The 21,880-nt window shown below is 42.9% G+C and overlaps 1 protein-coding gene across 2 annotated transcripts in view; it reads left to right on the plus strand.

Moving 5' to 3' along the window:
• Nucleotides 1-21,880, plus strand: part of KIAA1671 (KIAA1671 ortholog) — an 87,875-nt gene that overhangs the window by 28,274 nt on the left and 37,721 nt on the right. The window contains exons 5-6 of one of the 2 annotated variants that reach the window (XM_054844070.1): nucleotides 153-3,368; nucleotides 4,068-4,190. In XM_054844070.1, coding sequence (XP_054700045.1) covers nucleotides 153-3,368; nucleotides 4,068-4,190 — 3,339 coding nt within the window. Of the gene's footprint in view, nucleotides 1-152; nucleotides 3,369-4,067; nucleotides 4,191-10,121; nucleotides 10,332-21,880 lie in introns of those variants that run through there. The other variant, XM_054844072.1, reaches the window with a different exon arrangement.

A 21,880-nucleotide genomic window follows, 5' to 3' on the forward strand; every position in this document is an offset into this window, starting at 1 on the left:
CTTTGTCTCAGTGAATTTTGTGTTCAGAGATGTGGATGTGCTTAACTTGTGCAGGCTGTGTCGCACAGAGTAGGTGCAAGTAAGTTTTAAAATAAACTTTGTTAGACATCTTTTAAAGAAACTGTCTTAACTGTTGGATTTTGTTGTTCCAGAGTAAGGAGATCAAGCTTGCACATGCCACAGATTTCACTGAAGCGCATGCTACTGGGAACCCTTGGAAACCCCGGCAGATTGTAAAAATAACAAATAACCCTGATCAGATAGAGAGAAAAGGAAGCTTCCTGGGAGATGGTCAGCATTTTTCTCAGCAAAGTGAAAATTCTGTCTCATTCACAAGCAACTTGGAAAAAAAATTAAAACCAACCACACTTATGGAAAAGACCTACATTAAAACTGTCCGAGCCACCATGTTTGACCATAATGTTCAGAGGCATAATGTTGCTGCTGATCAACCTGGACCAGATTCTGCACTGACAATGAACAGTGCGCCTGAGGCAAAGCATGACGTGGTGACTTTGGGGCACAACAGACGATCGTGGATGGGAGAAGTGGAGGAAACCAGTAGTCTAAAGCAGGAGTATCGCAAGCAATCCGATTCGTCAAAACATATAGCAGATGTAGAGAAAAATGGAAAACCAGCTTGTTTGAGTGAAGAAAAGAAAACTACTCCGGGAATTCTCTTAGAAAAATCTTGGGTTGAGAAAAGTGAAAAACCCACTCCTAAAAATGCAGAAGACTCTCTAATTTACCAAAGAATAGAGCCAAGATACGAAATCTTTCAGACGTGTGGTGAAAGAGCTCTTAGTGAAGCCATTACAATGGCTCCTGAAAAAAAGGCCATGACACTCAGAACTAGAAAATCATCTGTGAAAGAGAATAAAACCGATGAGGATGTTTTACACACTGGTCAGTTGGCTAGGACAAACAGTAAAACTCTCTACTTGAAAGAAGATAACATTATTTCAGAAGCTAGAGACACACAAGGTTTTGTGAGCAAGTCTGTGTTCAGAGAACCTACTGATGTTTTCTCTAGTGAATGCACTTTACTTGAACAGAAAAAAGATTCTGGGAAAATTGAAACTGATCCGACCTTAATAGCTGAGAAAATACCTTATTCTACAAACAAAAGTAAGTATTTGGGAATGAATGAAAAAGTAAACAAACTCCATTCTGAAAGTAAAAATGATAAGAGTGAAGTCTCTTCCATGGATAAACTAGAGAGGTCTAATACGGTGAAATGCTCTTCTGAGAAAAGGAGTTTTAGACCAGGTGGGACCGACAGCTTTGAGTTCAGAACCAACTTTGATCATGAAGTTACTTCAACAAGTGTAAATAAGCATGGGGTCCAGTCATCTTCAGTGCTTTTGAGTGGACAATTTTGTAAATCTTCCAGTAGCCACCTCCCTGATACAAAAGTACTAACCATTAATAAAGAGGAATCGAGGGCCTTTGGCTTAAGGAAAAGCCTAGACTTAAATTGCAAAGAACAAGACTTCCGCTTAGATAGTACAGCTCATGGAAACAGTGAAAAACTCAGAGTAATAGATCCTGAGGAAAAAGTCAGGAGAACCAGAAGTAGCGTTTCTGACTTGAAGATTTCTGAAAGATGGAGGAGGAGAACCTTGCCTCAGGATTCTGTCAAGACAGAAGAAGTCGCCTGGCTCACCCCTGAGAACATCAAAAGGCTGAGTCAGACAGATTCATTGCAATTGGATGAAGGTTCAGTTAAAAAGAGAAGCAAAAAAAGCAAAGAAGGGATGGAAGGGAGTGAGGCAAACCAAACTCTTCTTGGCAGTCCTGATGATTACTTGAAAAATCAGAGTTCTGCCTTTGAGCCAAAGGCAACTTATTTTGCAGTGACTTATCAGATTCCTGGTAACAAAAAAGAGAAAAGCTTTGTTGGCACTCCTAGTGCAAGTGAAACTACTACAATATCTAGCTCAAGTGAGGGAGCAACAATTAACCTGGACCCTATTTTTCCTGGAAGGTCCAAACCTTTATTGCAGCAACCAAATAAAAATTTGGCGAGTACAAATTGTAGAGAAGACGCACGGGAAGTGTATATTAACAAGGATTGGGTCAAAGAAGACGACAAAGATGATATTTTTTCCAAAAACATTGCATTTGGTAATTTTCGTTTGTCTAGGAAAGATAACCAACAGTATCATGAAAGAGGTCTGGATCATTGTAAAGAGAAAATTATAGATGTTGATGCTTTCCTTTTAAAACCGGATCTGGATAATACAGCTCAAACTGATCTCAAAGGTAGCAGAAGAAAAGTTTCCTCTTACCACGAACCCAGATCCCCCTTGCGTTTTGCACAGCTACATAAAGACAGTGAACTAGTCCCCCAGAAAAGAAGTGAAAATAATTACGATTTATCTGAAAGGAAGGCTGAGGATGGTTACAGATCCCAGATTCTTGATATTGATGCGCTTATGGCAGAATATAAGGAAGAATCGGTGAAGGCCAGTAACATTCAAGACAAGCTCTCTGAAGATCACAGTTTGTTTAGTAGGGAGAAATCAAAGAACAAAAGAAATGTGTCAGATAGGATGACTTCTTCCTATAGCTGGAAAGACTGGAAGGGATCAGATCGCTATTCTGTTAATAGCAAACAAGGTGATGGTGTGGAAGAATACCGTAGGACAGAGAAATTACTTCTAAATGAAAAGAGCGAAGAGAAACTGGAATCATGTAGCCCTGAATTTGACAAACAGAAATCCAAAGACAGAAAGTTCAGTCCTCCGTACTGGGGAAATCCTAGTGGCTTTTTTCCAGATAAGTTTGTAAATTCACCTGTGGAGTTCACTAGGAAGAAGACTTTCATCGTTGATGAGGATGAAGAAGTGGACTTAACTTCCAGGAATCAAAGTTCAAAATTTGTCGTTGATAAGGTACAGCCTATCAATGTGGTTGCTACAGACCAAAAGCTGGACGTTAATTTTTCTTCCAAGTTGTCCATGAAGACAGATGATGGCCTCTTACTGAAGAAGTTGGTCACAAAAGAACAGTTCTTGGAGGTGTCTGCAGAAGGCGATTGGAGCAAAAATGTAGCAAGGAGCTCTATAACGAGGAACAAAGATGATGCAAATAAGACAATGTGTGAGAACAACTCTTCCAATGTGAAAAGTAAAACTGAATGGAAGAACTATACATCTGGTTTAGGAAGCACACCCCCGGATTTAAGACGATCCTATTCAGAGAAGAGCCGCCAAGGAAAAGACAATCTACCGCTTGTGCAGGAAGCAAGGGGAAGAAAGGATCTGTACCGACCCAGGCAAAGCTTTCCACTGGAAAGTGCCGATAATGGGTGGAAACAGAAGATGTCATCTCAACCAGAATCCCTCTTCCATGAGGATAAAAAGGTATTACCACATGGGTTCTAAGCGTTGCCTGTAACTAAAACTGAAAGTGAGGAGAAGCTTTTATTCTGTGTCTCTGCTGCTTCTCAGCATTAGCTGTGACTTTGCAGCAAGTGAGCAGGTACACACTTTTCAATGGAGTTAATTTCCCATTGGGTTGTATTTTCCTGGGGAATTTGTATTGTACTAGATGACTAGATTTTTGTTTCAAGTGTATAGATATTTATTGATGTTTCCAGGGAGAGCGTGAAAACGCTTTAAAATATGTGCATATTATTAATGCTATGAACCTAGAATATTGAATTGTTAACTCTGCAATTTTGTAATTACTTGAATAGTAGTAGTTTGGGTTTATTGTATGAGTTGTCAACAGTGATCTTTTCGGAGTTGTTTGTTTGGGTTTTTGGGTTTGGGTTTTTTTCTGTAGGAAGAAAGTTGTTATTTTTTACTGGGTGAATGGCCCTCCTTTGTATGTGAAGCCTCACTGCTGATACTGACTTTGGTGAAATGCAAGTGATCCCCTTAACGCAGCGACAGGTGAAGGCATTGATGCAGGGCCAGCTGGATGGCCATAATATTTTTCCATTTTGCGTTTTCAACTTTGAACTTCCATTGGTTTTGGGTTTTTTAAAAGAGCCTCTTATATACATATGTATGTGTACGCATGTATATGTAACAACATCTATAACTTTATTTTAACAGGCTTCTAGGAAAGAGTGGACCAAGCAGAGGTCAGACAAAACAGATGGAATAGACTTTTCATTGGTCTCTACTCCGAGAAGCTGCCACAGTTTTTATAAGGACAGAAGGGCAGCCAACGGGACGGTATGTTGTTTTGGGGAGGGTTCTTGGGCAGGGGCTAGGGGAGAGAAGGGAGATGCAGCCTGGTTTACTGCATTCAGCACTGTTCTCCTTTTTGCACATAGCTGTGACAGAAAGTGTGTGTGTGTTCCCACAGAAGGGGCAGGTGCGCTTTCTGCAGAGTTCAACTGGCAGAGAATGCTTCTCCCTGGGGTTCCACCACGCTGGGCTGTGCCAAACCTTCAAACACCATGCGCTAACCTTGCAGCTTGTTCGGTTTTCTTTCTAAGAAAAGAATTTTCATCCTGAACTCTTAAGACGGGTCTAGATCTTTATGCTTTTTGTTTGTTTCTCAGCTGAGATAGTGAAAGCTGGTTGGATTCATGAAAATCCTTTCTGGAAAATTGTGTGGACAAACAGAACCATGTCATAGCCTGAAAAATGATCGGTTTAATTTTCTTTCTGTAGGCAACACACAGTGAAGCATCACAGCTGACTTTTTTGGTAGTCTGATTTGTCTCTAACATGCATACTTTTGGGAGTAAATTCCCACTTAAAGTTGTTAGGTGATATTCTCCTAAATTACAGAAGGATTTCCTGACTTCAGTCACAGACAAATTTTATGTTGGGAAATAGTTAGCATCCTGTGTCCAGATGTTGTTCTGAGATACAAAGTAAAGATCTGAATCTTCCAAACGTTGTGTAAGAAAAGAAATACAAAATTTTTCTGTGGAAAATAAAGGATTTGAAAAACACATCAACAGCACAGAACTCTGCAATTTTAAGAGAGACATTGCTGCTGCCTCTGAAATCCATCCTTACTGGAAGGTGGAAGGTTTTGAACCCCTGCAAGTGCTGTGCTGCACTTTTTTTTTAACCCTTGTGCATGGAAACAGATTTGATATGCTGGAATAATACTGTCGTCACTTCAGAGTGCACTCCTGTGTAACTCTACACTTACAAATTTGTAGTTTTTGAAAACTTTTCAAAACTCTTCCTCTTGTACAGAGAAGGGGTGACTGAAAGATGTTATGCACCAACTGTCCCAAGGGCAAAGCTCGTCTGTCCTCTCGTTCTGCTAGCACACTCGTGTGGTGACTGAGTGTATCGCCCTCTGCAGAGACCCTGGGCTTCTAATTCCTCATGCTGCTGTTTACAGCCCTTTAATAGAGAAGAGACAAAAAGACAGAAAAGGAAAGGAACTGAGCGAGTTCTTTTTTCTCTTTAAGTGAAGAAAAATTAAAAAACCCAAACCTATGAGGATTTTGTGAACAAGTTTCTGAACAGGAGTTTTGGAAAGAGGCTCGTATTGTTCCAATTCTAGTCTTAAAACTTCATGGAAGGTATCCAGGGGCTGATATCCTCTTGTCTTTCCCATTCTTAGCATGGACTTCAGCTTGAATGTTCATCTTAGTGGGAGTTTGGGTTATTTACAGAATTGGCAATTATTATTCAATCCCTAGAAGTTGTTACATGCCATCAGTTTACAGTGCAAATCTGTAAAGATGTTGTTGACAAAGTAGAATACGTGGGAGAAAAGTGCTGTGAGAAATAGAGCTGGGATGATTGAGCTATTCAGGTAGTGTACTGGGATAAATATGACTGTTATTGTCTGACTTGGTTGTTAAGTGTGAGGTTACTCAGAATAAACCTTTGACTTCATCCAGTGTAGCCTGAGACAGGAAAGGAAGGCTGTCAGCCCCACTGAAAGAGAAAACTCGCATGTCTGCATCCACGGGAATTCAGTAGGATCCGAGTGCTTTACTCCTTTGTATTGCTTTGAAAAGCTTAATCGTGGTGTATTTGTTGTTCTGTAGCGCCATGGTAGCAAAAAGGGCAGTCTGGCCTCGCACATCGAAGTTGTGAGTGAGCAGGTGTGGAGAAGTGATTTTTACGTGCGTTTGGGAGGTGGAAAACTCGCCATACTTCCATGTTTTCCAAAGCCCCGCATAGATGTCGCAGAAGATTGTGTAAAACGGAACCATATCTTCTGGCACCAGAGTTAATACCTTTGTTTTCATTTGGAGAAAATAGAAAGGCTTTGTGTAGTTGCCATTCTCATTGGTACGTTCCAATACTTCCCTCTGGTGGAGAGATGCCTCCTAGTTGGGTTTGAGTTCGAGGGATGTGAGCGCTCGAGAGAGATCCACAGGAGAATCACAGTTAAGTGACATATTTCCTCTGAACTTGACTGCAATCCGTGTTTCACGTAATGCACCTTTAAAAGAGAGAAGGAAACAGAACTGCCGCTGTTTTGCTTGAATGCTTTCTAGTCTGTCTCTTTAGTTGTGCAGTTCCTTGCTTTTTCTTGTGGCCTAGTGACAAAAAAATACGTTACAGCATATATCACTCGTCACTCAAGATACCGTTATCTTTCTAATGAGACCGTAGAGCTCAAAATCACAACTTCCTACCTTTATTGTAGAATAAAAGATTCACTTTCATTCGCATTCACTACTAAAGTAGTGTAATGAACTGTCCCGTATTCTTTGATATTTGATAAACCAACTTGAATTAATATGCATTTGTTGCATCATTTCCCATCTGCCTATGATAATAAACAACTACTTGAATAAAATTTTCCAAGACAGCTAATGAGCTAGATTTTTATGCATAAAGACAATTCTAAATGGAAGCAAGGTACAATAGTATAATTTTACTTCTGGAGAAGTCATTTCTTTGTGATTATATTCTAGGGAATCTACTTCCAATGAGGTTATTTTTTGAAACATTATGTGGGACTTCTTTGAAATCGAACCATTACAATATAGAATTGACCATGTGGGATTGGTAGTTGAAATTGCGAAGGGTGATACTCTTGAGATTTAACACTCATCTAGATTGCGCTTTTTTTGTTTTTGTAATCTCTTGTGAGTTTATGTTGCTTGAAAACAGAATAAGGCTTTTATAAAGATTCCAGCATCATGGCTAGACTATGCTGGTCTGCGTTTTTACTAAGGGTGGTACTTTCTCTGTAAGTCTCCTACAAAGAAAACCTTCAGTGCTGTAAGCATTGCAAGGCTGGCAAAGCATCACAGCACCCAAGGAGGCGATGTTCCTAGAGCAGAGGAAGGGTGTTCTGTACATACAGCAATAGCTTCCAGACTTCACCACCTTTGAAGACTGTGGTGAATTAATGACTGTGAATGCATTGGACTGTGGTGAATTAATGACTGTGAACGTATCGTACTACCAGTGGTTTATGGGCTGGAGTTTGAGGAAGAATTGGGCTACAGCATCTCTATGTATTTTTTTTTTTTTAAGTCATGTGTTCTGCAACCTGAAAAGATGGTTTCTCTCTCTGTGAATAGTAGAAATATCACAGTTTGGCACTGCCCCCTTATTTATTTGGGCTGTTCCAGGGTAGAGGATAATGAAATCTGCATTTTAATGTGGTGGTCTTTGAGACTGCAGAGGTTTTACGTTTTAAAACCTTCAAAGGTTTGAAGACTGACAGATTCTTAGAGTATATGTTCTCCAGTATGTGAGATCTCTACTGATCTCAGAGATACATGTTATAATCTGCAAAACTACTCCTGCTATTGTGTAGTCGATGCTTTAGCGTTCTCTGGGCTGCCTTTTGTTGAGATGTGCAGAAAGTGACTTAGGCAGCAGGAGTCAGCCGCGTACCGTGTCCTCGGCGTTAGGACCAGAGATGGACTTCTGCTTTCTAGGGTGCGTGAGTGACAAAGGTACAGCTGAACAGCCAGGCAGATTCTTCTAATTTATGATTTCTGTGGGAATATTTTGGCCTTTCTGTTTCTTGGAGGTTAGAATCTAAGTTTATGACTGTAAGCTTTGTTGTTAGTATTTTTTTAACAAGTGACTGACACTTATAAATATTACTGCTAATTGTAACTTAGCGCTTAAAGATTCTATTCCAACATAATTTCTCCCCTTTTCACCCTTTGATATAGCTGATTCTACTAAAGAAGGAAACTATTTCCACCTGATAGGGAATTAAGGAAAATAATGGAATTTATGTGAGTAAATAATATCCTGTTTGCATCTCTAGAGCTAAGAGTATTGAGAAGAGAAAACTTTTCTCTGCCCACTTAAAAATATTTACTCCTTCATGAAGCTGAATACTTCATGTTGTGCTTTAGACCTGCTGGTATCGCAGCATAGGCATAAAAATAAAGTTGTTCTCCTTCTGTTTGCTCTGGACAACTGGGATTTTAGCTCACAGAATTGGCTGTATATCTCTCAGCCTCGAACAGGCAGAGAGCACGGCTCCGTGGTTCAGTGCCTTGGGCCATTGTTGGAGTCTTTTCCTTGAGACCTGGAATGCGATTTGAGGGACTGGGAGCCTGGGTGCTATGGTACACCACTTGCATTTCAGAAGATGTATTCAAATATTGTCTTTCATAACTTGTAGTGATGCCAGTGCAGCTGACACAGATCTTTAATTCTCTGACGTTCGGTCACAAACCTCAGTTCCTGATTAAGTCATCAAGACTGATAGGAGTCTTATGAATTAGAAGCTGAGGAATGTGCCGTGTTGCTCATCCCCCAAACAGAAGTAAGTGCTCTTGCTCTACTGGACTGAAGGGACTGCACCCTCATCTAGAAAGAGAGCAGCTTTAATGCCACTCTGGTTTATAATCAAAATTGCTGGTTTGTGTCGTTTAAATGGAGCACTCTGGGACTAGAACTGGTGTAGGCATGAATTATTTTGAAGCTTCTGGTTATATATTTAACTTTTGTTTTTCCTTTGGTGAGAAAAATCTGGTATCCATAATGGTATCCATGTAAAGATGCACTTATTTGAGACTGATGTGTGGGTGGAGAAGAATTTAAGAAAATCATGAGCTGACTCTTAAAAATAATTTGGAAATGAACTGCAAGGGAGGGAAGATAAATATTTTATAAACTTGTACAGATGAATTTATGGTTTAGCTTGTCACAGATCACCAGTTGTTTCCAGTTCTGCCCAGGACAGCTCTCTCTCCTGCCCATCGAAAAGCAAGCGTTCTCATCTTCGGGTTGTATAAAGCCTCTAACATTGTGGCTTCGCTCCTTCCCAGGTAGAAACAGATGTACTAAAAAAATCATCACGTGTGAATTGTTCTGTTAGCCTAAAACCAGCATCAGCCTGCAGGCAAATTGAAAGAATTTGTCAGCTCTACAAGATCTTATAGGTGGCAATTAGAAAAGTGGGGGGTATTTTTCTTAAACATCCAGAACCAGAATTTCAATCAGTGGAGACTGTGGAGCCCTGGAGCTGTTTTGTGCCACCTCCGCGATGTCCCTCCCCGGGAGAGGTGAGAGGGGTGCTGGCAGGGGGAAAGGCGGTCGGGGCCCTCCCTGGCACTTAGCTTTCCTTCTCCCATCAGAAAAAAAGACATAGGTCAAAAAAGTAGGAATGGATAGAAATGGTATGATTCCTGTTTTTGCTCTTCACAAAATACCGACCGTCATTTGGCCACTTAGCTCTGCTTCCTATTTCTAGAGGCAGCCGGAGGAGGATGACCCATGTTGGTTAATAACTCGTTTGCCCAGGCTTTCTTCCTTTTTTGGTAGTATTCGTTTGCTGGGAGCATTCCCGGGGAACATAAAAAGCCACTTTGTTGTGTCTATTTCTTCCCCTTCACAAAAGACATTTTTATATTAAAAGCAGGAGCTTTTCTTTCATGTGCGGTTTCTCCTTTTTCTTGCACATTACCGAAAAATAAGGTCAGCTCGCAACCCCCGACAACCGCGGTGGCGTTAATAGCGTTTCATAACCCTGCCTGCAAAACAGAGTGGGGTCAGAAGCTTCTCTTTCCTTCCAGATGAAGGGCTTTTTAGTGCGCAACCCAAAGTACTATTATTAAATCTAGACTAACACGTTAGGGATTACGGAGATGGGAGAAGTCTGAGCAGTTAGATGCTAAATAACAAGTGGTTAAGTCACATGGCGCTGGAGCTCAGCTACCGCTTATAAGTAGCCACAGCATCTGTTAAAGGCACAGAGCTGAGCGTGGTGACGTGGGGCCGGGCAGACACACACCCTACATTATTCATGTTGCTTTTAATTGCTCCGGTCTGCTTTTAACTGCTGCTGGAGGCGGGGAAGAGCGGGGAGGCTGCATCTAGCGAGGATGGGTTTGCGATAACTTTGAGCTTTGGAAGATGGAGTATTATTACTGTCCGCGTTTGCTGAAGTTGCTGCAGTATCTGTGGGTGAGTGTACTCTTTAATGTAACTGCGCTTACCAAGTTGGATGTTTTTAACTGTTTTCAGAAATCCCGAGACTGTTCACATGTAGCGATAACTTTGCTTTGCAGTTTCTTTCTCACCTTTCTGAATAGTAACGTTAAACTTGGGATTTATTTTGGGTGAGAGGCTGTTTTATCTTAATAACACTTAAAATGAGGAGACTGCAGATTACTTAAATGTGCCTCAGGAAACCCTCTTAGTAATTGGATTTTTTTCCTGGTTTCTGCGAAACCATAGGAGTTGTAGTTTTTGCACACTGCGTATTGGAAATGTTCTTCCCCATTTGTTTAAAAGCTCTCCTTGGGTGTGGAGACCGCTGCTTTCAGCAGCACTCCTTCCCCTGCTGCCAGCTAGAGCTGCTGCCTGCTACGTAAGTGAAATGGCCAGTGCTAATGGCTTTAGAAGTGTGTATTCTTACAATTCCTCACTTATTTTTCATTTGACTGTTTTAATAGGTTTTGCCCTTCTCAGTGAGCGTTTCCTCTTCAGACAATCCTTAGGGCCCTCTTCAAGGGAAACCTCTTTGTAAGAGGCTGCTCTTCCTGGGCTAGTCCGCCAGCTTTGCAGGGCTGCTTCTGCACAGTGATTGCTGTTTGTCTGATATTTTCACATTTATAAAAGAGGAATTTGATTTTTAAACCCGTTATGAATAGACACTATATTACTTTGAACCTAATTACTTAATGTTTTAATTTCTTCTGTACTGATCAAATACCACTTTTCATTTGTTTGTGGTATTGTCTGCATTAATCTAGTAATTTTTTTCAGCTGTAAATTTCCATGTAATCAGCACCGACACTTAAAACCTTTTAATGTTAGTTGTTTGGTAGCACATTTTGAAACAGCAGCAAAGAGTTGGCTTCCTTCATTTAGAGTTTAATTTTACAATCCTTGCTTTGTATGTGCTTTGATCACTGGTGAGATGAGATTGCCTACTGTAAATTTTTTGCAGCTGGGAGAGAAAATGGTACTGTGCATTTTCTTAAAAATTTTTTCCTGTTGGAGACTGTAGTATTGGAAGTCCCTGGATATTTCTTAAGTTGTTTGGGTTTTTTTTATTTGATTAGCTAGATTTTTAAGAGGCAAGCTTTCTTTAAATTGCACATTAAAAAATTAGCGTGATGTATCAGACTTTAGTACAGTGAGTGGGAGGATGTTCTTTGTGGTTTGCCAGTGTGAGAAGTCTGAGAGAGATGTCTGAATGCTTTTGCTTTCACATATATCTAGTGATTTTCCATAAGGCCAGGAAAAACAAAACAATCTTTTTGATCAGTGCAGAAGATCACTGGAACGATATCTCCTATTGTGCAGTTTTAGGCTGCAACAGAACAGGTATGTGCTATTTTTGGGGTGTGTATGCTCTCTTAGAGGCCTTGAAGTATTTCGTAGGCATTTTCATTAGTGTACACTCTCCTACTATGTTGCAAGAAAATACTGTAAGGTACAGTTGTGATAGTAATGATATTATATTTATATATATACACACACACATATGAAAAAAGAAATGCAAAGGGAAAAGCACGGCTGTGCCTTTTGTCACTTTCTGTGTTGATGTTGCAGCTGAAGGCTTCTAAGGAGATATTTATCAGTTCTCTCTATTTATAATCAGGAGTAACCAGAGATGTCGGGGTTAGGTGTCAAGCTTTGTGTTATTTAATCTATCTTGGGGAGCTAAGATACTTTATTCATTAGGTAGACATACCTGAAGAACCTGTAACTCTTAATTAAAAACAAATGTTATGGTGATTATCCATTTTTAAAGCTACTGTTTTGAGTTATTGATAGGTTGCATCTCTTCTGGTGTGTATTTGTTTTACTCCTACACATCAGCAGAGCTGTTGGACATCAGTGGGCCCACTCACTGCCAGCTGTCTGCTAATTATTTGCTGTTTCCTCTTCTGATCTTTAAATAGGATATTTGTTATTGTGATCTGTAGGAAAGTCGTCAAAAGAAATCTTCAAAGTATTTTTTGAGCACAGCATAGTTTATGGTCGGCCTGGGTACGTGTGAAATGATGACTGACCACCAAGAAGTCTGTGTCCTGGAGTCAGGGGTGTTGAGCGACAGCTCTAAGTTTCTGATAAGTCTCTGTGTCCAGAGCAAAATGTTCTGTTCAGCAGGCTGTATTACATGCAGGCAGAATTCTGTCCAGTAATCCAACCTTGAGCTCCCTTTTCAATTTGAATTGGAATAGCGAGAAGAAGAGCAAGCTTATCAAACCTGGATCATTTGCACTCTTAATGAAGCATGCCGCAGGACTCTGAAATACTGCAGCTCACTCTTGGTTGGTGTTTTCTTTACGGTGATGTAAAACACTGAAATAGGGATTACTGAGAGGCAGGTTCCTAGGGAAGACTGAGCATTGGATTTTCTGACGACAGGAGATGGACTAATGAGAGCTACTGCTGCAACTGTACCAACTTGTTAAAAAAAAAAAAAGAACAATAAAGGAGAAAAGGCAAGAGTGCTGATGGAGCCTTGCAAGATTGCTGCATAAGGCTTTTATTTTTATGAGTCTTTAGGATGGCTGTTCAAGAATCCAGAAGTTCCTGGCTAGTGTGATAACAGAGTCTGGTTTTGGTCAAATTAGTTGATGTTTCTTTGAGAGGGGGAAGAGCAGGACTCTTTAAATACCACTCTGGTTCACTCTCAGTAAACTCTTCATACTATAAATATGCTTATTGTTGTTGGGAGAGATTTCTTGGGAGCTTGTGGTTTTGTGACTCCAGCAATGTATCAATCCGTTTGCCATTCTAGCCATTCAGATTATAGATGGTGTGAGATACAACCGGGCTTTGCTGGTAGTAGGGGAAGAAGGGCCCCGGCTGCTCCTAGGTCTGTCCGCAGCCCTTGGTAGGACTGCCGGTGGTGGGTCCTGCCTTAGCCTGTGCTTTCCCGTAGGCTGCCGGTGGTGCTCGTCTCCTGTTTACCACCCAGCTGGTGTCAGCACTGGTTCCTCTCGCTGCCTTTTCCATCAACCTGGAATCCAAACTTAGCGCGTTGCTTTGTCATATGCTCGGTTACAGGCTGTATTTGTTACTTGGACCCCCTCGGTCGAACGCTCGGATGAGCACAAAGCAGAGCGCTGTGCACTAATCGCCAAATGCATTGTGGTCCTCTGTAGTTCAGCAGCCGAAATCCAGAGACTGAATCATAGCTCTCTGTATTCCACGTCATCACTTCCTTCTCTGCTCTGCCATGTACCTTCCTCCTAGCTGTGATCTTTTCATCATCTTTAATTGGGTAATTATTGTAATTATGTATTCAAGTGCCAGTCTTTCAGTGACCATGTGTTATATTTATTGTATTTGGGTATTTTCCAGGGTACATGGGGTATTCATCATCCCTTTCCCAGCTGGTGAGGAGCTTTGCTGCAGCTGATACAAGACATCTTTAGGTCTGACTTGCATAAGAAGTCCTTTAAGTGCAGCTCAATAGTCTGTTGTCCAGCTGCTTGCATCAGTTGCACAGTTGAGCTGGTCAGCATGCCAGGTATGCAGCCACAGCAGTGAGGTTTCCTGTTTCTTTGTAATGCCCTTTGTCCAATAACCAACTTTTCTGGCTTGCTTGTGGACACAGCCACTAATGGAGCACACTCAGTTGGTTCTGTTGCTGTCCTTAGCCATCTCAAAGTTGTGAGCTATTCTTGCTTCTTTTCTGGGGTGCTCCGATGTTGTTGATGTCATCTCTTTTTTTAATGTATCTGAGGCTACAGCAGGAGCACACTGATGAATAACGATCCGTGTCACAGGTAGGACCAGGTAACATAAGCCAGCCAGGTCAGACTTCTTGCAGTGGCAAGAGCTAGGAAAGCTCTGGATGCGTTCCAGAATAGGTGCTGAAGGAAAAGAACAGGAGCCCTGGCTGATTTTGAACAGGCGCTGCAGTACTCATGGGGAGAGGAGGGTCGATGTTGGGGCGTGAGCTGTCCTGGATGCAGGTTTTAGTGCCTTGGTTGGGAACCAGCTGTGACTTGGGTCACAGCCGCCTTCAGAATGGTCCTGGCTGGTTTGATGGTTAGTGAGGGGCCTGGCTCAGAGTGCCGGCTGGACCTCCGGCTGTGCTGCCGTGGTGTCGGAGACAACCAACAATCACAATCTTGGGGCTCAGTGGAGCTACGTGAGTGCCATTCAAGCCGGACAGGACAGGTAGTGTCAGCAGATGAGAGGGGACAGCTGGAAGAGCTGAGAGCAGCTACCAGTGCACCCCCGTGTATGAGAGAGCACGGTGATCTGTAAATGTGTGGCCTTCCTCTTGACAGCTAGATGTGACCTGGTCTGCATCCCCCCACAGTGTGTGTAGCGGGTGGAAAAATCCTCATTAAATGCAGCTTCAGGAGTTTGAGCCGAGCGTGATGGGAAAAGCATCTGGGGCAGGTGAGCAGCTGAAGATGCCTTGAAAAGATGAAAACATTATAGATACGGTCCAAGAGTGGCCTTGGCTCCCCTTGCACGAAATGAAGTTCCAAAAAGCCTGTGGGAGACCAGTGTCCTATTAGCGGCAGAGAATCTCTCGTAAAGCTTGTAGCTCTGCGTTACACGTATGTCATATGGGGGTACGCAGCTGACATGAAAGTGCCGCCAGGTTCGTTGCTCAGTTTTGGCCTTCTGGTATGGATGGTGGTGGTGAGTCTCCTGAATGTGCCAGGTACCATTCTTGATGAGCTATTTCTTCTCCGTCGGGCACTCGTCTTTGCTCAAATAGCAAACAAATGCTATATCCTGAAAGCATTCGAAAGAAAATGGCATGTTTTATATAAAATGTTATCCTGTAGCACTATGGTTTAAAAAGACTTTCTTATTCTTTATTGGCAGACATTAAACAATAATTATAAAGTCAAAAGAAAATTAGGCTATTTAAGTAAGAAGTAAGATCTAAAGTTTGTTTTGACAAGATTTTAGTTTCTACCTTTTAAGAGCGGTTTTGATACCCCTTTATCAGGTGATTCCAAAGGAAGTGGCATCTCGATAATAACCACGCTGCCACGACGTGTCACTGCAACAGCATTTGGATGGTGATGGAAGGAAACCCTAATCACCGGTCTGCACGCCACGTGTATGGTTATCCCTGTTTTACGGGAGGGAAGGCATTCTGTGTCAGTAGTGTGTGGCTTCCCTCCGTGCGCTGCCTGGGGACCTCCTGTGGACGGTGTCTGCTGCCGTTCCGTCACGGGGTTAGCTTTTGATGACGGGGCAATCGCATTTCAGGCATGCGTTTTTTCCAAAGACTTCACAATCCCTCACACCAGGCTGTGTCTGAGACGGGTCTGCTGCGCTGATGTCAGCGGCTGAATCTTCCTTTCCAAGAATCTGAGTAAACGAAGCCCTGGTGCAGGGAAAAATCTGTTTGGAAAGGCATTTTCCTAATTCCTGCTGTGGAAGAGGAATTGTAACTTTTGCATCACTGTTAAGAGCAAGCAGGCAAAACAAACCTGCCGAGGAAGCCGGTTCCCGGTGGGAACACGAGAGAGTGCTGTTCAGCCGCGGGAGGCCGGCGCGCTGGCCCGAGGCCACTCGCCCTCAAGGGAAACAGTGCCGAATCCAAGACAGTTTGTTATAATTAGGTGTGGTATTAAGTTTAATTTACCATAAAATGCTTTTATGAAATAGTGCATTCTAGGTTAACTCGGTGCAATAAGGTTTGCGTTCAGTAAGACGTAACCGTTTGTAGACCTGGTAGTTTTGTTTGGTGATGACCGTGTGGTTCTGGGCTCCGAGCAGCTGGAAGTGGGGGACGGGCTGCCCCTGCCCCTCTCCTCTTGAATTTCAGTCCAAAGTAGTGAGTACGCTTCAGCTACGAGGCTAAAGCGAATTGTTAAAGCTCATTTATACATACAAAGAAGAGGTAACTTCACTGCCTCCCTACTAATATTTTGATCTAAAGTTGTTTTGACTCAGTTCCTGCTTTCCCATGCTGTTGTCCACGTCGCTAATGCTGGGACACAGCCAAGTTCCCACTATTGTTCTGGTCTTTCAGCAGTTGCGAGCTGTTCGTACAGCCAGTCGTGTTTACTGTACTGAAAGGAAACGGCATTTTAGAGAGCAACTTGAGCATGGTGACAGTAGTTCTTTGTAGTGGCCTTGTCTCAAGATAGGACAGGGCTTTGTACTGCGGCGCAGAGCTTCTCTAAAAAAGTGACTCGAAGGTAAATCTTAAACCTGAATGAAGCCTGTAAAAAAAAAAAAAAAAAAAAAAGAAAAAAAAATTGTTTTAGTGATTCATGGCTGAGGCTAATAAATACCTGCTGCATGAAGGAAGGCAGTATGGATTATTTGCTAACCACAGTACGTATTTGGCAAGTTTTTGATTGCTAGGGTTGGAGATTGCAGATGTCGGATGAGGTTGGATTTACTTCTGGATTTGTTCTATAATTCAGTAATATTTCACAGGTCAGGGCAGGAAATACAGCAAACCTAGTTGAGAAGACAGAAGAAATTTCAGCAAATCAACCTTTTAGCTCTGCAGAGTTCTAAACCGAGCAGGAAGTAATGCACTTAATCTAAAACCCGTAACCGAAGGCCACACCTGTAACACTGACCCTGATAAGCAACGTGAGATGTGACCCGCTGCGGCGTGGCGGGGGGTGCGTGCCGTGCACCGCTCTGCGCGCCGGAGCAGCGTGCTGGCTGGGTGTCGCTCGCTGCAAGCCGGGGGGGCTGCAGGCTTGTGGTCCCCCACCAGCGCACCGACCGCGGCCCGGGGGACGTGGGAGTGTCGGGCTGTTGTGCGGCTGGGCTGTGCAGCCATCCTCCCGTCGGGTGACGTGGGGCTGACGTGCTGTGCCTGGGGGGAGGAGGAGGAGGCAGTAAGAGCAGAGAGTCCAAGGAATAATGGAACGGGGTATGTGTGCAGTGTTACAGAACTGGCAAATAAATGCTCTTGCTTTTTCCCTAAAAAAGGCACGTTGCAAGGTATAATGGATGAAGGATGTATTGTATGAATTTATACCTGATACTTGCTCTACTTATGGCGATCAAGAAGTGGCTCCTGTAAATGAAAGGCATATGGAGTAGCGTTTTGTAGGGAGAAAATGGAAAGAAAATTGGGTGTTCAGCGCTTCCTAGCTGTGCGGTGGGAAGGGGTTCAGACAGTTGTCAGGCAGTGCGTGGTTACGCTGAGAGCAGCTGACGTGATTTAAGATGAAGTCTTACCTTCCAACTTCTTGCTACTACTCTTCCAAGAAGGAAATAAACCCCTTGCACAAAAAAGCATGTTCGTTCTTCTGAGTGTTACGGGGATTCTGAAAGTCTGATCTGACCCTTCAGTATTTGGAGATTACCCGAGCACCTTCTGTAAGAAAGAGAAACCCCACCAAATGTCTCCAGGCAGACGGAAATAAAAAGTTCCATATTTTATGTCTTTGAAAAGGATGACAGAAACATGCTGTTTAATAAATAGTAACCTTAGCTTTTACTGACTGACTTGAGAGAGCAGCAATGCTTTGGAGCAAACCTGACTCTTCAGAGAACACATCGTTCATGCAGTCGGTCGGTCTGTCGCTTCTTGAAGCTGGCCCCGGTGCGTCGCTGTGTTTTGATTTGCCCGTGCTGCCTGGCGCTCGGGGGCACACCGAGGTGGACCCCGACTTTAGGTGCGATGGTACCAAGCAACACTAAATCTTAATGAGATTTGAGGAGACTTTTCCTCACTGCTAGAACCTGCTCAATAAATGTAATATGTGGGGGCCAAATCCTGCTTCCCCAAAAGTTCAGCTGTGCACAAAAAAGAGCTCTTCTGGCGTAAGGGGGTTCCTGCCATTACAGGGTGGGGGTGATGAGCCCCATCCTGCCCATGTACCGGGGCTGGCTGCCTCTGCTGGAAAGTGGGTGCTGGCTGAGCCATAATGCTACAAAACTGCTCAGACCACGTTTAGCGAGATGAATGGGAACTTCATGGTGAAATTTGCAGGAGGTGGAATGAAATTGGTGAATCTGGCATTATCGCTGAAGTCGGGTTTTGATGCTTTTGCAGAAGGGTGCTGGTGAGGAGGGGTTTGGATGACTGCTCGTATGCAGGTCTGAATTAGCAGTAAAACTCTGTATCAGGCAAAGAGAAGGAAATACTTTGAATGTCACTTCATATCGGATTGTCCTTTGTCCTTTGCATGTAATTTGACTCACTCTTACAGGAACAAGAGATTTCCCAACCCCTCTTTCTGCCATTATCATTTTGAGCAGAAGTAACGTGTTCCCATGCTTGTTTTGGTTCACCTCCCTTCTTTGCCCTGCGAGAAAAGTTGAGCAGTTGGAGGTATTTTAGGCCACATTCTGTCCTCAGGAAGTGTCTGTTAAAGATGTTCTGCAGTTTTACCTGAGCTTAACGTGTGAGAGTCTGTTGGATCAAGTGACGGAGAAATAACTCCTCCCGTGTTGGACCTAACGTAGGAGCCCTGGCTGTGGCACTGCTCGGATTTGCCTCCCTGGTGCAAGGAGATCCCGTGCAGGCTGAACGTGTTGCCCTGTGGCCGCTGGGCATGCCGGGGAGATTCCCAAAGTGCAGATTGGGACCTTGGGGAAAACCAAATCGGTCCCGTGTGAGACTTTAGGTATTTGATCAAAAGAACAGAGCTGCTCCTGGGAGCTCGGGCAGGTTTGCAGGGAGCACGTGGTGCTCAGCCCGCTCTGTGTGCGTTTACGCGCTCGTGCTTTCATTTCACTGTGCAAACAGCTTCCTCCTCGTACGGCTGAGCTTCACGTTGTGTTTCTTGTCAAGGTTAGATATCTCCCCTTCTGCGAGAGAGCTCCTGCTTTTCCACAGCATCTTTCTTAGGTGAGACAGAAGCTGACGTCCAGCTGGTTGCTCAGCTTGTGGCCAACGTGTCTGTAGTTTTCAGCCCACGTAGGAGGGAATGTCTAGTATTTGTCTGGTAATGTTTGTCAACACAAAACTTCCTTCAGCATGGATTTTTCTTTGTATAAATGGAAAAATTGTAACCATTTTGTGCTTGGCTTGATCTTTTTGACACAAACAAATGTAAAGAAAATGTTTTTAGTACTTTCCAGAATATTTGTGCTGTAGGAATTTCCTGTTTCTGTTCTGTTTTTCAGTTTTTCCTCCTCCATTGAGATGGAAGGGAAGTGCCAAATGATTATGTACATGGGCTTTCAAACAACATAGTATATTTTTAGCTTGTTCCCTCAGCTTTAACGTGGAGAGCTTTGTTTTATACTGAAACAATTCGAGGTACAAAACCTATGCATGTTCAGGATGTTTAACTGGGCCTTTCTTAAGTTCAAGGGAAACGATTTGGGGGACAAAAGAATTAACATTTTCCAAAAAGCTATCTTGGCACTCTAGTTTTTGCAATTGTTACCGGTAATCTTATTTAAACTTAAATTGTTTAAAAACTTAGATTAAAAGTTGTATTTCACAATTACCTTTGTTTAGAGATTTTTATTAGTCTTGGAATAATTACGTACTAGTGTAAAAGTGCGCAGAGTTCTATACAGAGAAGCGGATGGCTGACTTTCTGCTTTGATCACAAATGAAATGGGAAGCGGCCGTTTGCCACCGATCCCAGCAAGGATGGCTGTGGCAGTAGGATGGTAAAATTATTTTTGCAGGTATAAACAAGTATGTGGATTGTTCAGTCATGAAAATTATTACTGTGTTTTCCTTTATCGCAAGTGTAGTTCTGCAAGGAAAACAAGGAATGCAAATTTAAGGGTTTTTTTTTTCTTATCTGGTTTTTCTACTATTGGTTAATTTGGAGGAAAGTGCAGCTTTCAAGTGCATTTGGAACTTAATAAGACTCACTCTGTGCCTCCGCTTTCCCCTGTTCTTGCCCCTTCTGTTACCATTTTTTTAATTTAAATCCGTAAGATGTGTAAGTATCGTACTTAAATGTGACTTTTCTTAAATGAGAACGCAAGGTACAGCATTTTATCTTACTGCGGTGATAGTGCTGTGATTTTTTTAACTTTGTTTTGTTGTTGTTACCACGTCCATGAGCGCTACGTATCTTTTACAGAAACAGTAAGACAAATCTAAATTCATAATCTAAAGAATGGATGTAAGCCTCGTGATACCATGAAACATTGGGAAGGATGCTGGGAGCGGGGGGATGCGGATGAGAGCTTACAGGAGTGGGCAGGGAGGGGACGACAGCTGGGACAAGTGTTGTGGTGAGAAGAGGCAGGCTCTGGGGTGGGCTTGCAGGCAGATTAGGTGCGTTCGGAATCTGACCTTCTTTAGCAAACATTGCAAAACCTTTCTCTGTGATAAAGGCTTCATTTCATATGTGCTAACGTGCTGCTTGCGTGAGAGGGGAAAGATAATGCCCCAGAAAAATGTCTAATTTTTTTTCTTGTCTTGCTTGAAGTGCGTGGATGTCTAACTATGTGTTTCAAGTTTATTGATCAGACTGGGTAACTATTTTTTAAAAAAAGATCGAAGAGGAAAAGATGTTAAAAGTGGTAGATCTCTGTATATAAAACTGGTTCAGAACCTTGCGTGTAGAAGTTTAATCAGCTGCATACTTAACACTTCAACATCTTTTTGCTGGTTTTCAGCGTTGTGTTGGACAATTCTCATTGTGTGCGGCAGAGAAAGTTTTATTTGCCAGAAGATGTGGATGGGATAGGAATCCCTGTTCAGGCATAAGCTTCAGCTTTAATAAATTTTCACTAGGTAGGTACCAGACGTTTACCCCTTTAATGTTCCTGCCACCGTTTTGGGGTTATAGAGCGTCACGTACTTCCCTCATGCTCGCTTCCAAATCCTCTACTTCTCTTTAGAGCTGGCCATTTAACATTTGCTGCCTGAGCACCAGATGTGTTTTTCTGCTTGTTTCCATGCTTCTAACTCCAAGTCGTCCTTACAGATGAACGTGTTCAGAGTGAGAAGGTTGGCATGCCCACAGTCAAGACAAATTGTATAAATTAGGGTGAAAACCCCTTCTTTCCTTCTCCCCAGACAGGCGATACGCTGCTTGCACAGATCTTCGCAGCGTGTGAGTTTTGTTTCCTACGGGGAACCAGGGAGAGAGGAGTTGGACTGCAGGCGGGGCGGGGAGCCCTGTCCCATGGAAGCTCCGTTTGTATCAGCGCTGAGCGTTGGCTCTGCCTGGCAGCAGAGCTCAGTCTGTGCCAAGCCCAAGGAACAGGGTGTCCACTGTCCCTTAGCACGTGGATTCGGGAATGGCTCGTACCTGAACAGGGATGTTCCACTGGTGCTGTAAGATAAGGTGTACCTGGGTAGTATGAGGGTTCTGCCTTCCCCCCCCCTTATTTCACTCCCATTTTGTCCTCCCTGTAGTCTGACCGAGTCTCTCTCTTTACAAGACCTGGAGAAAGGATTTATTTCTCTTGTTTTGTCTTTCCTTGTTCCTTTTTATTGTCCTCTTTCAGCTGGTTTTAAAGAAGATAACGTGCAGTGTCTCTGAGCTACTTGGTTGTTTGTGAAACCTTGGCAGAGCGTATTCATTTATATTGGGGAAGTGGCAAAACCCGTGCCGTAGGTCTGCAGGGAAGTTGCTGGATTCCTCCCTGAAGTCACTTCCATGGCAGGGAAT

The sequence above is a fragment of the Grus americana genome, chromosome 16 (genome assembly GCF_028858705.1).
Source record: "Grus americana isolate bGruAme1 chromosome 16, bGruAme1.mat, whole genome shotgun sequence".
NCBI lineage: Eukaryota > Metazoa > Chordata > Aves > Gruiformes > Gruidae > Grus > Grus americana.